Source organism: Chiloscyllium punctatum, chromosome 16, assembly GCF_047496795.1.
Source record: "Chiloscyllium punctatum isolate Juve2018m chromosome 16, sChiPun1.3, whole genome shotgun sequence".
Classification (NCBI taxonomy): Eukaryota; Metazoa; Chordata; class Chondrichthyes; order Orectolobiformes; family Hemiscylliidae; genus Chiloscyllium; species Chiloscyllium punctatum.
Window position 1 is genome coordinate 7,511,715 of NC_092754.1, and position 17,703 is coordinate 7,529,417.

At 44.2% G+C, this 17,703-nt stretch overlaps 1 protein-coding gene across 2 annotated transcripts in view; it reads left to right on the top strand.

Annotated features, from left to right (window-relative positions):
• The first annotated feature begins 506 nt into the window (after positions 1 to 506).
• The window catches only part of gpr157 (G protein-coupled receptor 157), a 42,169-nt gene continuing 24,972 nt past the window's right edge, over positions 507 to 17,703 (top strand). The window contains exons 1-2 of one of the 2 annotated variants that reach the window (XM_072586142.1): positions 507 to 1,237; positions 6,403 to 6,616. In XM_072586142.1, the coding sequence (XP_072442243.1) occupies positions 861 to 1,237; positions 6,403 to 6,616 (591 nt within the window). In that variant the 5' untranslated portion in view covers positions 507 to 860. The remainder of the gene's footprint in view (positions 1,238 to 6,402; positions 6,617 to 17,703) is intronic. The other variant, XM_072586144.1, reaches the window with a different exon arrangement.

The window sequence follows — 17,703 nt, forward strand, 5'->3', positions numbered from 1 at the left end:
ATAAGGTCACAAGTAACATGACTCCAGGTTATAGTCCAACAGGTTTATTTGAAATCACAAGTTTTTGGAGCGCTGCTCCTTCATCAGATGAAGTGACTTTACATCAGTTTTAGTTCCCATTCATTATGTCAGCCTGGGAGAGGTGGCAGGGGAGATATGGGGGAAGTGGCAGGGGAGGTATGGGGAGTTGGCAGGGGAGATATGGGGGAAGTGGCAGGGGAGATATGGGGGTGAGGGGTGGCAGGTGACTTTGTGACCACCTGATGAAGGAGCAGCGCTGGAGAGCTTGTGAATTTAAATAAACCTGTTGTACTATAACCTGGTGTGGTGTGACTTCTGACCTGCTTCTTTGACGGTGTTGCATTGGGTGACCTGCTGGAGTTTGTGAACGAGGATAAAAAGCAAGTCTATCTCTTTTTTTTGTGATGTGTGGCACTGAAGTGGTCGCTGTGCCTTTAAGTGAAGGGTTGGTTGGTGTGTGTGTGTACACATTGAGAGACAGGTCTCTGTTTGGTAGCCAGCTGGAATGAGAAGGGAAGGGATTCCCAAATGAGTGCGTTGCTCTCACATGATGTTTACTGAACTGGAGGTTGGGAACGAATGCACGAAAGCGGCAAGAAGCAATATCTCAGGCTGGGAATCTGCTTCCTGAATGCTGGGATAAAACAACATGTAATCGGAGGAAGAATTGGAGAAAGTTTGAACAAACAGTCACATGACGAGTGAAGTATTTAAACCAACTTGAATGGAACTGGCTGTCCTTGTAACTAGTAGCTAATCAGCGCTGCTTCTTTTTAAACCGAAAAGGTATACTTTTTTGCAAAGTGCTGGATGCAATTTGAGTTCCTGGTTTTGCAAACATGCTGACTGTGCCCCAGACAGAGGTTTACACATATGAGAAGGTTGTCATTGTGCTGTCCTGTTGTAGCTCCTGCCTGGGTTCATTGCTGATTATTGGCACTCACTGCTGGTGGCCAGAGCTCAGGACCAGAGCTCGCCAGCTCCTGGTCTACCTCTCCCTCGCTGACCTGCTGTCGGCCGCCTCCTATTGCTATGGGGTGCTGCGGGATTTCCAGAGCTCCACCTGGGACTGTGTGCTGCAGGGAGCCGTGTCCACCTTCGCCAACACCAGCTCCTTCTTCTGGACAGTGGCGATCGCTGTCTACCTGTACCTGCTGCTGGTCAGGTCGGAGCGGGCTCTCGCTGATAGCCTGGTACTCTGGTTTCACGCTGTCAGGTAAGGCTGGGCTCTTGGGGAGTTCGTGTTTATGCTTTTGTTGGATATTTTCAAAATGAATTTGTTCTCCACTTCCCCATTCCCCATTCCCCCCCCATTCCCCATATCTCTTTCCCCCCCCGCCATTCCCCATATCTCCCCCCCCCCCCCCATTCCCCATATCTCCCAATCCCCCCATATGTCTCCTCTTACACCTCTTCACCCCCCCCCCATATCACTGCTGCCGCCCCCCCACTATATCTCCCTTGTCACCCCCCCCAGAGTATCTTCTCTGCCTTTCCCACTCTCCCCTGCCACCTCCCCCTCCCCAGGCTGCCATAATGAATGGGAACTGAAACTGAAGTGAAGTTAGGGATTTGCCAGCTGTGGGTGAAGCTGTTGTTTGACAGTGTTGAGGTTTGCTCACTTGACTGGGTTAGGCTGCTGTCTGTGTGGGGAGGGGGGCTCTGGTGTTGGGATCTCCTGGTTCGGAGTTAGACTGCAGCCTGTCGGATTGTGTTGGGTTTGCCTCACTGAACTGACTTGGACTGCAACCTGAGGGGAGATTGGGTGTGTGTGGTGGTGAAGGGGGAAGAGATGGAGGCTCCAGTTCGGAGTTAGACTGATGCTGACTCTGAGCTGAGCAAATGCACATTGCCGAGTGATGCCAACAGCGTGGGTTCAGTCCCACACTGGCTGGGGTTACCATGAAGGACGCTCCTTCTCACCCCTCACCCCTCACCAGAGGCATGGTGAACCCCCAGGTTAAACCACCACCAATCATCTCTCTTTAGTGACAGCACAGCCCTATAGTTTGCGAAGACTAATGTGGCTTTGTCTTTCACTTTGTGTGGTCAGCAATTCTCACCTTAAAACAAATCTGGCAAACATTGCACTTTATATTCATACCATTTTTTTAAAATTGGGAAGTTGGATGTGAAACTGGAAATCGGTTGCTCTAGATTATCTCATTTGACTAGAGTTTGAAAGTCCAACCTCAAGAACCTATTATTGAAAGGCTCGCTTATTGTAAGAATTTCTCTAGGTTGTATCATTTTATTATTGATTTTTAAACTCCAGTCTCTACCTCGTTCAGGTGTCATAAAAATAAGTTAATGTAATACCAAAATTGTATATTTTGGAGGTTCAGCTGTCAATGGAAATGAATAAAAAGTAATTGGGAAGATGGAAGTTTTGTAATGTTTGGTGATTCACCACACTCTCTGAAGTTTTCTGCTTGAATGTCTGCTTTGTGACTAACCTCTGCTGAGTCAATGAAAGCTTACTTCCCTCACTTGGAGGAAGGGAAAAAAAATATCAGGTTTTATATCTCTATCTTTGTACAGTAAAGCAGGCAGGTTCAAAAGGGAGAGTGTGGTGCTGGAAAAACGCAGAAGGTCAGGCAGCATCCGAGGAGCAAGAGAACCAATGTTTTGAGCATAAGCTCTTCATCATCAGGAATTATGCTCAAAACGTTGATTCTCCAGGTCCTTGGATTCTGCCTGACTGGCTGTGTTTTCCATCACCACACTCTTCAACTCTGATCTCCAGCATCTGCAGTCCTCACTTTCTCCCAGGTTGAAGAGGGAGCCTTCATGGTGAACCTTGCATTGTCGAATAGCTGGTGATATTCATCATCTTGACTATAGAGAATAGCCGCTATGGCAAGGAACTCCATTATATAGCCTAAGTAAGAGAGAAATTGGAGGAAGGAGTTAAAGTACTTTGAACAATAGAGGTTATAATTAATCTGCATCTTTGCAGATTACTAAAGTTGTTTGGAAGACTGAGGTTCAGGTGAGAATTCAGTTTTAAAAAGCGCACATTTCGAAAGTGAGGATGACTTCCTGTGAGAGTTTATTCTGGTGAAGATGCTGGTTCGGACTAGGGTGAATTGCCAGTGCTGGAAGCCTTCTGGGCATTTCCTGTTCATTTCAGTGCACCAGTTGCACCCTGGTCTCCTGTTCTGTCCCATTAAACTTTGCGAGAGGAGGTCACTTTCTCAAACAAAGTTTATGATGGTTAGGTATTGTACCGACTCCTCCAATATGTTGATTTTGATCACCACATTCCAAATCATTGCTCCTAGTTTCGACCACCTCTTTTTAAACTAATGTAGCCATTTCAATGATAGGGAAGTGTTGATTTCTTGCACACTCCCTCGTCTCCATACACTGCATTGCCCTCTCCACCCCACAACACAGAGAGAGAGATAGACGGAGACGCACACACTTTCCAATGAAGAGCAGATACACTGCAGAATGCGGTAACCAGCCTGACTCTGGAGAACTTGCAGTAATCAGATTCCCCTGCCCAAACACACCACCAACAGGAACACCCCTCCGCACTGTCAATTGAGCTCTTGCCAACAAGTAGGTGAGGCATTGCAGCTATACCCAATCCCAGCCCATCCTCTCCTCTCAGCTACACCACCTGGTTCCCGGTAAGGCCAGGGATGACTAACATGAGCCCTGAATAATTGCCCCCCCTCCCTGACTCCTGCAGCTGTCAATGCTCTGGCCACTTGTTGTGTTGACTGACTGACTCAAAGGACAGTGATTGTAGTGATACTCGAATCAGAGACTTGAGTTATTAGCTGACACCATCAGTTAGTACTGAAGAAGGTGGGGATGGTGTCTTGGGTGAGATGTTAAACTGAAGCCTGGTCTGCTTCAGGTATGGGTCTTATCACATAAGATAGAGGAGCACTATGAAGCTATTTGGTCCATCGGGTTTACTCTACTATTCCATCATGGCTGATATGTTTCCCAACCCTACTCTCCTGCCTTCTCCCTCTAACTCTTGATCCTCTTACCCATCAAGAACCAACAATCTGTCTTAAATACACACACTCTTCTGCCACGACCAGAGATTTGCCAACCTCTGGCTGAAGAAATTCCTCCTCGTCTCAGTTCAAAAGGGTCATCTCTTCACTCTGAGGCTATGCCCCTGGGTCCTAATCTCTCCTACAGTACTAGTAGAAACATCTTCTCCGTGTCCACTTTATCCAGGATTCTCATAATTCTGTAAGTTTCAATCAGATCGCCCCCAACCTCGTCTTTCTAAACTCCATTGAGTACAGACCCAGAGTCCTTATCCACTCCTCATACGAAAAGCCCTTCAACCCCGGGAGTTTTCTTGTAAATCTCCTCTGGACTCCCTTCAACACCAACACCTCCTTCCTTCGATACGGAGCCCAAAACTGCTCACAACATTCCGAATGCAATTTGGCCAGAGTGGAATGCACCAGATTGCGGTAGGGTATTTTCTCAGTTGCGTGGGCAATATTTAACCCTAACCCAGCATCTCCGAAACAGCTCATTCAGTTATTAATAATGTGATGGTATTTGGGGTGTTGTAATTGACCGCTTTAATTCCTACATTACAACATTGACTGCACTGGTACTTCATTTGCTGTGGATCTCGATTAGTGCTACATGAATTATTTCTTATTTCGTTCTGTGACGCACATAGTAATCACTTCACAACTGAGCCACACTTGCACCCAATCCCACTTGTAAGGTTTTGTTTGTAGAAATTTTGCAAACTTTCGCATGTTGCTAAATGAGTTGTTCTTTGCTTTAGTCGCTGGTACCAGCAACTCTCAGGGACCAGATTTTTTCATTTTCGAGGTCTCGAAGTAGAATTTATCGATCATTCATTAAACATTTCAAGCCTTTCCTGACTCTCATTCAGGACAAGTGAGTGGGTTTCTGTGAGTCATAGAGGTGTACAGCATCGGAATGGACCCTTCAGTCCAGCTCATCCATGCTGACCAGATATCCTAAATAAATCTAATCCCACTTGGCCCATATCCCTCCAAACCCTTCCTATTCATATACCCATCCAGATGCCTTTTAAATATTATAATTGTACCAGCCTCCACCACCTCCTCTGGCAGCTCATTCCATACACACACCACCCTCTGTGGAAAAAGTTGCCCCTTAGGTCCCTTTTAAATCTTTCCCCTCTCACCCTAAACCTATGCCCTCTAGTTTTGGAATTCCAAACCCCTCAACCCTGACAACATCCTTGTATTCAAACTCAAAATGCTCAGTCTTTACTCCCCTCTGCAGAGGTTTGGTGACTCATTAGTCATCTCTGTCTAATGAGAGGAACTCCAGTCCAGTGGGGTTGTGACAACTTTACAAATAAGTCCACTTTCTGTCTGTGCACTGTGTACGTGCCTTCTCTTGACACTTGCAGTTGTAGTGATTGTAATGAGGGTCAGCCAGGTGGTCCTCCTAGAATGAGTTCTCTGACTGGAGCTGTTAAACTGGTCCCATCAGGGAGCCCTGGCTGACAGATGTAAACAGGAATGTCAGGGGTTCTGCTCTGAGCTAGCTAGGTCAATCATGTACTATGCATGTGTAAGTAAGGGGTGACTTGATACCAGCCACCTTGGAGTTAACTCAGCAGTATTTTCAGAAAGTGGCTTAAATGTTTATTCATTCAGAGGGATTTGGCTGGGTAGCATTTATCCCCCATTCCTAATTGTCCAAACGCAGATATCCTAAATAAATCTAGTCCCATTAGTCAGCCAAAGAACACTTAAAAATCTACCAAATGGCTGGGTCTGGAGTCACGTGTAGGCCAGACCACAGAGTTGGCAGTTTCCTTCACTAAAGGGAGCCAGATGGGTTTTCCCTGAAAGTCAATATTGAACTTTTGATTGGAGACTTTTATTGAATTCTGATTCCACCATCTACTACAGCAGGATTTTAACCTGCCTTTTCAGAACATTAGCTGGGTCTCTGGACTGTTTTAGCAATAATAGCATGAGGCCACACCCACCTCCTAGAGTGTAAGAGCTGTACAGCAAGCAGTATACACGTTCTGGTTTGAGTCAGCTGTGTTTTGCAAACTAATAAAGAATTCCTCCCTAAAAATGTATTCCTGGAACTGCAAGAATGTTGCTAAAAGTTGTCTGGCTTGTTATCTGGATATTTGCTGGGAGTTACTACCATGTTGATGTGTTCCATAACAGTGCAAGTATGCTGTATCTCATAAAACCTCCTTTCAAACAACAGACAGGACTGTCTGTGTTGTGCTGGTTAATTCCGTGCTGGGCCCTCCTCTCACCATGGATTATTAGGTTATTGTTGTACTATCTCTTAAGCCAGAGAATGAGTTGAAGAAAGGATTTGTCGGCGTTACTAATGAAAGACGATCTCTTTGTTTTGCAGTTGGCTCGTGCCTCTCCTCATCACTGTGGCTGCTGTCAGCCTGCAGAAGATTGGCTACGATGCATCAGATGTGTCAGTGGGCTGGTGCTGGGTCAGTATCCAGGCAGAAGATCACGTCTTGTGGATGTTGCTAACAGGCAAAATTTGGGAATTTATAGCTTATATCACCCTGCCAACTCTTTACATCCTCATTAAGAAGCACATCTACAAAGCGGTAAGAAGGAGAGGTTTTGTTATCGCACTGTGCAGAGACCCAGGCAGATCTGACTTATAAAGATCCGAGTTTGTGAAGATTGCATTTCTTGACCCAGCTACTGATAGAAGCTCAGTTATGCAATTAATTTGGGAGGAATGAGAGCCTAACTAGAGAGATTTGTAACTTACCTTTTTCAGCAATACGATGAGACATCTCAGGAGAAGGTGGAATTTGAACCCAGATCTCCTGCTTCAGAGGTAGGGACACTATCACTGTGTCACAGGAGGCTCTAGAGCCTAACCAACCAACTACCTAAAGGTGATATATATCAACTATTATCAGCTGCTTCAGAAATGTTTGCTGGTTGGTCTCCAATCCACTTAACGATTGTGTAAAAAGGTACAGTGCAGGAAGCCATTCAGCCTGTAATGCCTACACTGTCTCTTCATAAAAGCAACATCATTTCTTGTCAATCTCCTGTCTTTTTCCACATTATTTCTCTCCAAATGCTCTCTTGAATGCTGTCGTTGAACCTGCCTCCTTCCAGGCAGTGCCTTCCATACCCAAACCATTTTCAAAATGAAAATGTTCTTTTCACCTCACCATTGCTTCCTTTGAACATCATTTCTAATCCACACCCTCTTGTTTTTCTTCCTTTTGAGTGGGAACAACTTCCCCCTATTTACCCTGTCCAGCCCGTTTATGGTTTTATAATCCACTGTCAGATCTCTCTCCCCTTCTCTTCAAGGAGAACAGTTCCAATGTCTTCAATCTATCCTCATTATTGACGTTTCTCATTCCCGGAACCATTCTTGTGAATCACTTCTGCACTCACTCCAATGTGTTCACATCTTTGCTAAAATGTGGCACCCAGAACTCTGCACTGTACACTAGCAGAAGTCTAAACAGTATCTTGCTAAACAGTATCTTGCACAAGTTCAATGTCATCTCCTTGTTCTTATACTTTATACTCTATACCCCTATTAACAAAGCCAGGGACACTGCATTTTTGACCTGCTTCTCTCTCCACTATCCTGTTACTTTCAACGATCTACACACATAATTTCTAAATTTTCTTTCCCAAGGTTTTAATTCCTGTCTCAGTCAATATTTTGGTACTTTTCCTGGGTGCTCGTTTGGTGAGTGGATGTGTCTCGTGCATTCTTGATTGAAGTTTTGCCTAAATTCATATCTTGCATTTTGCATGTTTTGTTTTGTTTCAGTTAGACATTTGTATAAGATTTGAAGTTATTTGCAATTATGTACTTTGTTTCCATGCCTGGATTTGAGAGGAAACTTTGTCCTGTCCAGAACTCCTTTGCCCTGCACAGGAAGACTGTCTTGGGTGGGAGGAAAGTGAAATATTGTTGGGGATATGCTGAGGCTACACCATAGGTTTTAAGGAGAGGCAAACACAGGTAATTATTCCAACAAGTTACAATCTCAATTACGTTACCCTGCTGGTTGACAGCAGAGTTCAGTCAAACAGCGAGTGATTTCTAAATAAAGTTCAAGAATATCTGCAGGTAGGGATCTAATGAATAAGATAATTGCATTATAAATTTTAAGACAATTGGCAATGGAATCAAGGGGGAAATGAGAAGTTTTTAATGCAATGAGTTATGGTCTGTAGTACCACTGTCACAAAGGATGCTGCCAACAAACTGAATAATTTGCAAAGTAAAAGGAATGAGGAAAATTGTAGAGGTGGGATGGGTTTGGCGAAGGGGATTAATTAAACAAATTCTTCAGGGACTTGTACAATCGCAGTGGATCAAATGGCCTCCTGTCCTGTAAGGTTGTAGGTGTTTGCAAGCACTCCCGCCTCCCAAAAAAAAAATCTGGCCTTGAGGTGATTCCAGAGCGGCATCCCAGCCTCCAGGTGAAGCCTGGCACGGACTGGAGACGAGGTGCCACCATGGACTGTTGGGCTGAACTTTTCTCCATTTTTCTATTTTCTAACTTATTTCTGTGATCTATAATGCTTGACATTTTGTTTCTTTACTTCTCTAATTTTTTTCCCCCTAAGGACTTGTACTGAAGAATCTAGTACCTTGTACCTAAGATGGTGCCTTGTCAACTTTTCGCTGCAACAATAAAAACTAATCCAATTCAATCTGAAATATTTTGAGGAATGCCCCAGAGCAGCCTCAGGAGAGCTCTGTATTGAGAGTCTGCTGTTCAGTTCAATGTTTATTCAGCATTGTTGCTTAGTCCATGTGTAACAGAGTTAAAAATCACATGACACCAAGTTATGGTCCAATAGGGTTTGGAAGCACCAGCTTTCAGCGCACTGTTCCTTCACTAGTTACCAGATGAAGGAGCAGAGCTCAGAAAGCTAGTGCTTCCATATAAACCTGTTGGACTATAACCTTGTGTTGTGTGAGTTTTAACTTTGTCCATCCCTGGTACTGCAGGCAGAGACAGGGCTCACTCAAATGAGGCCTGAAGAATCCCTACAAGCCTGATTATTACTTGACAGGCAGTACCAATATCCTGCTGCTTCTATTTGAAGGTCTACACTTTTCAGTCGTCCTGTGACAGTTACAGGATATTGTGAGAAAACATTTTGGTGATTGGGTTTGGAATGATAAAAATAATGTGTACAAGAGTTTTAACTGGGGCTTGGGTAATGGCTTTAACTGGCATTTGGGTAATCTCATGTGAAGTGTCACAAATTTGGGATGTTTGTATATTGTGACTGTAATCTTAATGCTGTTATGATCCCAGCAGGCAGATCCTGGGATGAAACAAGCTTGCTAGATTTTGTTTTTTTTAAATGTTTAACATGGTGGTCATTCACTGAAATGTAGACAAAGATTTTATTTTGATTTAGAATAATTGAGGATTGCTTTAGCATCGAAAGGTGAGAGGCTGATAGTTTTCTCAGGGCAGTTTTGGAGGAGATTTTGGAAGCAGAAGCAAACATGATTTTGCTCCTGTAAAGGAGTATAGGGGATTTCAGGGAAAGCACAGTTTATTTTTATTCATTCACCAGATGTGGACATTGCTGGCTATGCCAGCATCTATTGCCCATTCCTAATTCATAGAAGTGTAGAATCCCTACAGTTTGGAAGCAGGCTGCTGAGTCCATCAAGTCCATACCGACCCTCTGAAGAGGATCCCACCCAGACCCTAGCCTCCTACACTATCCCCGTAACCCTGCCATTCCCCATGACTAACCCACCTAACTTGCACAGCCCCAGGCACTGCAGGCAATTCAGCATGGCCAATCCACCTAACCTGCACATCTTTGGACTGTGGGAGAAAACCCGAGCACCCTGAGGAAACCCACGCAGGTGCACGGAGGACAGTTAAGAGTCAAGTATCTTTATTGCTATTAAATAAAACATTTTATTTTTCCGTCAAAGAATTAATTTAATTTCAAATTGAACCATTTCAGCTCTTTATTAAAAAGAGAAAATTGAAACTGAAAAGCCAGCCGCATTGCTGTGGATCTGGAGTCACATATCGGCCAGACTGGGAAAGGTGGACAGGGTAAATATCTAATAGTTGCCACCCACAGCATTCATCAAGATCCAAGCAAGGTTTCCATTTATGAAAGTGATGTTGGGACCCGTGTGTTTAAGAGTTAGGCCTGTGCCACAGATTAATTTGGGATAAATCCGTACCTCTCAAAAGCCATCAGTTATGTATTTGGAACCAAAACTAATGCTTTAGTCAAAACGGAGAAACTCAGCATGTCTGGCAGAATCTAGAGAGAGAGAGAGAAAAAATAATCTGAGGTAGTGGCTTGAGTCTGGTATGACTTCTTCAGGACTGAAAGGATGGAAAATGATGGGTGTTATGCTGTTGAAAGTGGGGGAGGAGGAATGAATGGATGCAGATTATAAGGAGGCCCAGAGCAAAAGACAAAAGGGAAAGGTAAAGGAATGATTGAGATGTAAAGTGGGTGTGAATAGGAGATACTGGTTTGTTCCATTGAAGCCTATACCCTTCAATCTTGTAGCCTTTCAGAATTGACAAACAGCAATGATATGGAATGAGCAATTAGACAGAGGGAACTGACTGATTCAGAATTCATTTGTTTCCCCTTCTCCATATAAAAATGCTTGAAGAGAATGAGGCAAAAAAATCTAATTCATCTCCATAAATATCAATCCACTGAGAATGTAACTGAGAATGTAACTGAGAGGCCGGAGAGCCGAGCAGCCGCTAACATTTCCTTTAACAGTAAACCAGAAGGTTTTTACACAAAATGAAAAGTAAATCAAGCTAGCTAAATATGGAACACATGTTGAAAGATCTTAAAACACACAGCAAAACAAACTGTCCATCACCGTAACATTATAGTAATTCAAATCCAGAGAAATTACCCTTCTATATCAAAACTTAGGGCTAATCCTTGTCAGAAAAAAACCCATTTGATTCACTCCTGTCCTTTAGAGAAGGAAACTGCCATCTTTACCCGGCCATGCCTCCATGTGACTCCAGACTCTCAGCAATGTGGTTGACTCAACTGCCCTCTGAGCAATTAGGGATGGGCAATAAATGCTGGTCTAGCCAGTGATGCCCACATCCCATGAATGAATGAATGGCTTTATGTCATTTTTGGTGAATTTAATGGAGAGTTTGTCCATACGGGCCTGGTATGTTTTCTCCGTCTCTCCTACCTAAGCTCACCTCATTACCTATGCCCCACACACCTCTGATGGGTTTTATGCTGTTAACAGTCGGAGAGGAGGAACAAGTAGATGCAACTTGTAAGGGTGTCCAGAGCAAAGATTAGATTAGATTCCCTACAGTGTGGAAACAGGCCTTCGGTCCAACAGATACACACCGACCCTTCGAAGAGTAACCCACTCAAACACCTTTTCCCCTCTAACTAATGAACCTAATTGACAATTTACGCATGGCTAATTCACCTGACCTGCACAGCTTTGGACTGTGGGAGGAAATTGGAGCACCCAGAGGAAACCCACGCAGACACTAGGAGAATGTGCAAACTCCAGACAGACACTCACTTGAGGTTGGAATCGAACCCAGGACCCAGGTGCTGTGAGGCAGCAGTGCTAACCACTGAGCTACCGTGCCGCCCCAAAGATTAGTGTGTTCTCCCATTCCACCACCAGTAGAAGTATCGTGCACTGTGGCTGTTTCCAGGATCCCAGACGTCGACTCCCTCTTTAAATCCTAACTGTGCTCCTGCTCAATCCCTGGCAATGTGCAGCTGCTGTGTGCAGTTCATATCGATTTCCCCCAGACAGAGGGAACTTGGCACACTGCCTTGCTGATAGGGACCTGAAGGTCCTGGTGGGCACGGGCTTCACCCATGAAGCATGCTCTGGAATGATGGTGCTTAGGCCAGAGGAGCCATCTGAACCTCGAGGGGTCACTAAGCAACCAGTTCTCTTCACTTTCCTCTATTCCTCCTCAATTTGCCTCTTGAATAGCTGCAGAAGTTTTTTTTTCAGTACACTGTTCCAAGCACGTGGGTCATAAAATCCCTACAGTGTGGAAACAGGTCCTTCGGCCCAACAAGTCCACACTGGCTCTCTGAAGAGTAACCCACCCAGACCCAACTCCATTACTCTATATTTCCCCTGACTAATGCACCTAACCTCCACATCCCTGGACACTATGGGCATGGCCAGTTCACCTAACCTGCACATGTTTGGACTGTGGGTGGAAACCAGAGGCCTTGAGGAAACCCATGCAGTCTCACACAGTCACCCAAGGCTGGAATTGAATCTGGGTCCCTGGTGCTGTAAGGCAGCAGTGCTAATCACTAAGCCACCGTGCCACAGTGGTTGCACTGAAACAAAAAGGCGATAATTACTGCCACTGGTTGAACTAACCAATTATTGATAGAAATGCTGACTCCAGCTGAAATAACTGAGGGCAGACTAACTGGATCTCACCTCTTTTTATCTCCCTGCCCCCCCCTCCTCTTCCACACACCACCTCCCTTCTCTCCGTCATAACCATGGTATCCTTCCAGTTTAGTCCATTAAATGACTTTCTCTGTGAACTAAAACTTTTCCATTGAATCTCACTCTGTGTGAATTAAAACATTACGACCCAAATGCCAGGACTAGGAAACAAAGTCTGTCCGTCGAAGTAGTGTCCCTTTAAACCATCTGAGTTGTCATGTGTCCCTGAAAGTGTATTTGTCCCTGTCCCGTGCCAGTTATTTACAATTTCTAATCTAATCCTCAAGGTTTAGACAGAATTAGGCACATTCCATATTAGATTTTCCCTTTTCCTTTAAAGTGAAGAATGACCTGATTAAAGCAAAACTAATGTAAAGCATTTTATTTTCAAATTTTACCCAGAACGTGTTAATCCTTTCATTTTGCGTCTGAAAGATTGCAGCAACATCTCCCTGATAATCCTTCCCTGTGGCTTGGTGAACAATGCCGCGTTCATGCTGAGGCTCCCAGCCAGTCAAAGGGGGAGGCAAACTGTTTCACATGCCTGTGGGACACACTATAAATAGAATTTGTACTGGGAGTGTTTAATTCAAAGCTATTATGTTAAACCCCCCACCCCCCACCAACCCTTCTCTAGGCCACAAGGATGGTGTTGGCACATTAGTTTAGTGACATGAGACCATCTGATCCTTTTTTTTTGCTTTCCCAGTGTGGTCTCGCCTTCATTATTCATTGATTTGGTGCTGAGGACAAGTTGCTTTAGATACTTGAACAAAAACAGAGGTTGCTGGAAAAGCTCAGCAGTTGAAAAGTTTGGCACTGGGAAAGCACAGCCGGTCAGACAGCATCCGGGGAACAGGAGAGTCGACGTTTCGAGCGTCAGCTCTTCCTGATGGAAAAACAAAGCCACTTGTTGCCAAGCAGAATTTGGCACAAGGAGACCTATTTGGCACAAGGAGAATGGCTATCAAAAGCTTTCTGATGAAGGGCTTATGTCGGAAACATCGACTCTCCTGCTGCTCGGATGCTGCCTGACCGGCTGTGCTTTTCCAGCAACGCACTTTTGGACTCTGATCTCCAGCATCCGCAGTCCTCACTTTTCTCCCGGAAAAGCTCATCGGGTCTGGCAGCACCTGTGAAGAGAAACCAAAGTTAACCTTTCGGGTCGTGTGACCCTTCCTCGGAACTTCCTCCATTCTGAGGAAGGGTCACCGGACCCGAAAAGGTTAACTCTGATTTCTCTTCACAGATGCTGCCTGACCTGATGAGCTTTTCCAGCAACTTTGGGTTTTTGTTCTTGACTTACAGCATCGGCAGTTATTTTGGTTTTTGCTTTAGATACTTGTCTGCCCTCTTAAACATTTATGAAACAGTTCAAAGGCAGTGGCCGATTCATTCTTAGACTTTTTTTAAAAATCAGCATCATGGATAATCCTGAGAGGTATTCTCTCCCATGAGATGAAACAAAGCATGGTTGTAGAGCATTCTTATTTCCTTGTCGTCTCTACAATTACTGCAATATAAAATGTCTTTCCATACGAACAATGATTGAGTCATTTTTTTTGCTCTGTTCCTGGTGCCTCCACCCCCACCCACCCAGTGAGAGCTGAGCATCACAGGGAAGGCCATCATTTGTCACCCTGTCCCAAATTGCCCCTGAAAAGGTGAAGGTGCGGCATTTCTGTCACAGTTGGTACAACTGCATCATTTGACCAGGCCAATTTGGAGGGCACTTGGCTCTGTATGTGTGGATCCGCAGTCCCATGTAGGCCAGGTCTGCTGAAGATATAAAATTTCCTTCCCTCATAGACATTAATGACATGGATTTTTGTGGGTACCAAGAGTTAATTGAGTTAACATTCCACCAACTGTTGCAGGATTTGAACCTGTATCCTTGGAGCATTAACCTCAGCCTCTGGATTACTAGACAAGTGCCATTACCACTACACACCAGGCATGTGACATTTTTCTCATCCTGTGCTATTCTTCTGTGCTGCTCTTCATCAGTCCTTGTACTCGAAACGTTGATTCTCCCGCTTCTCAGATGCTGCCTGACCTCTTGTGTTTTTCCAGCACCACACTCTTGACTCTGATCTCCAGCATCTGCAGTCCTCACTTTCTCCTTTATACAGGTATATGTTCAGTTGCTTTCTCTAATGTTTTTCATTTTGTTCATTCGAGGTGAGCATCGCTGGTGAGGCCAACATTTATTCCCCACTGCTCATTGCCCTGTGAAAGAGATGGTGAGCTGGTGCCTTGATTGGCTGCAGTCCATGTGTAATGTGTGGAAGGAATGGACCTATTACCTATGACATGCTCTTTGCAACACCATAGGTGCCTACGAAAATAGAAAAATCCTTTCAACTGCTTCACCGTTCTAAATTCTGACTGGTCTTCTTCTTCAACGCCATTTTCTTGCACTTTTCCCATGTCCCTTCAGGTCATTAGAATCTAGGAATCTATAATTTTTTTTTATCTTGACAAATGAATTTGCCATCTGTATGGATCCATGTATGCTCAATCAAGTCTTAGTTAACACTCCTTCCAAGACGTATATTTTGTTGGGCATTCAGTGGTTTAGTGCGGAAGGGAATACATTTCTTTAACATGAGTAAATACTTTATCTGTGTATATTTGAAGATCTAATGCAGGAGGGAAGTAAATGGCAGAACCCTTGGTAGTATCAATGGACAGAGTGAGCTAGGCATAGAGACTCTCAGTTCCCTGAAAGTGGATAAAGTGGCCAAGAAGACATATGGCATGCTTGCCTTCATCAATCAGGACACATAGTATAAAAACTGGCAAGTCACTGTTCAACTGCATAGAACTTTAGTTAGGCCTCAGTTTGTTATACAGTTTTGGTTGCCACACTATAGGAAGGATGTAGAGGCTTTGGAGAAGGTACAGGAACTGTTTACCAGGTCGTCACCTGTTTGGAGGGTATTAGCTATGAGAGGAGATTGGGCAAACTTAGTTTGTTTTCACTTGAACTTTGAAGGCTGATAGAAGTTTACAAAATTATGAGAGGGATGGACAGAATGGATAGTCAGAGTCTTTTTGTTTTCAATTTCCCCAGGGTAGAAATGTCAACTCGGGGAGCTTGGGTTTGAATTAACAGAAAGTATGTTTAAAGGAGATGAGAGGCAAGTCTTTTACAACAGAGGGTGGGAAGTGCCTGGAATGCGCTGCCAGAAGAGCTGGTGGAGGCAGATACTGTAGCAACATTTAAAAGGAATGTTGACAGATACATGAATAGGGATGGAATCGAGAATTAAGGGGAAAGGTTTTCAGTTTAGGACTGCGTTGTGTTGGCACAATCTTAGTGGGCCAAAGGGCCTGGTCTTTGTTCTTGTTCAAAGCCAAGGGTAGAGCAGAGCATTTTCAATCAGTGAGCTGATGAACCGTGGCTTGCCTTAGAACAAACCTTCCTCCCTACTCCATTTAACACTGTGACTTCTTTGGCTGGGCACCTAACCAGGTACCCACCCTCTGAGGTAACCATTCCCCAAAAGGGCAATGAGTGCACATTCTAGACAAGGAGCTGTTAAGGTTATGGACAAACTCATGGTGCCTAACTATGTCGAGTGTCTCAAAGATCCAGTATGAGCTGAAGGGCTGAATGGCCATCTCATTATGAGCTGTAAGTTTCTGCGACGCACAAATGTTCATCCTCCTGTCCAAATAGGCAAATGTTAGATAAAGGGTGGACAACAATTAGGTGGAAGCACTCTATAATTCTGGGGATAGCATCAGATTCCAGAATATTTCAAGCCACTCAACTCCTATTGTGGACTTTAAAAGATCCGTTTTTGCTGTAGCACAACGTTTTCTCTGTGCTTAATTACTAAATCTTGCAACTGTTGTTAAAATAGCCGCTGGCAAAATGATTATGAGTACAGCATGTTATGCCTGGAATCTGGTAGCTTCTTGAGTAACTAGTAATTGGAATGTCATCAGAAATACAAGAGCGATTTTCATTCTGTATTTATTTATTTCCTAACCGGTGAGTAGGGTAAGTACAGAGTCAATATTTTATGAGAGAATTGAATTCTCTTCCTTAACCTTTCTGCATTCTCACACTCTCTGTCTCTTCTTTTGGAAATGTAGCTTAAAACAAACTTCTTTGGTAAAAATTTTGCTTGTGTGTTGCAAAGCCTCCTCCAGTGGCTTAGCATCACATTTGGAAAGGACTCCTGTGAGAAATCTTGGGACTTCAAGGATTGAATTGAATTGAGTTTATTGTCAGGTGTACTGGCACACAGTGAAAAGCTTCATCTTGCAAGCAATAAGACAGATCAGAGTTAAGTAGCATAGATAAGTAAATAATAGGTAAACAGCAGCAGAAACAAAAACACAGGTACAGGCAAATGTGAAGAGTTCAGTATTCTAACAGTAGGGTAGAAACTGTTTCAAACCGGCTGGTACATGTGTTCAGGCTTCTGTACCTTCTCCCCGATGGTAAAGGTTGTAGAAAAACATTGCCAGGGTGGGATGGATCTTTGAGAATGCTGGCAGCCTGGTAGATGGATTCTATAGATGGGAGGTTGGTAAAGAGAACTAGGTTGTTCTCAGTGCACCATTTTTCCAGGTCTTCTACCTCCCGTCCGTAGTCTATTTTGTTGCCATCTGAGATTCGACTAACTATGGTGGTGTCATCAGTGAACTTATAAATGGCATTAGTCTGGTATTTGGTGACACAGTCATAGGTATACAGTGAGTACAGTAGAGGGCTGAGTACACACCCCTGGACAGCTCCAGTGTTGAGTGTTAGTGAGGATGAAATATTGTCCCCAATCTTCACCGATTGTTGCCTGTGGGTCAGGAAACTGAGGATCCAGTTGCAGAGAGTGGGGTTTAGTCTGAGATCACTAAGTTAATTAATCAGTCTTGAGAGGATAATAGTGTTGAAGGGTGAACTGTAGTCAATGAGTAGGATTCTTTCATAGCTGTTCTTGCTGTCAAGATGTTCTAGGGAGGCGTGAAGGGCAAGTGATATGGCATCTGACATGGATCTGTTGGTCTGATAGGCAAATTGGAGTGGGCCAAGAGTAGTGGGGAGACTGGAGTTGATTAATGCCGTGACCAGCCTTTCAAAGCACTTCATGACCACCAAAGTTAGGGCCACTGGGCGGTCGTCATTGAGACATGCTGCATGAGCCTTCTTAGGCACAGGGATGATGTTGGCCCTCTTGATACAGGCAGGGACAGTGG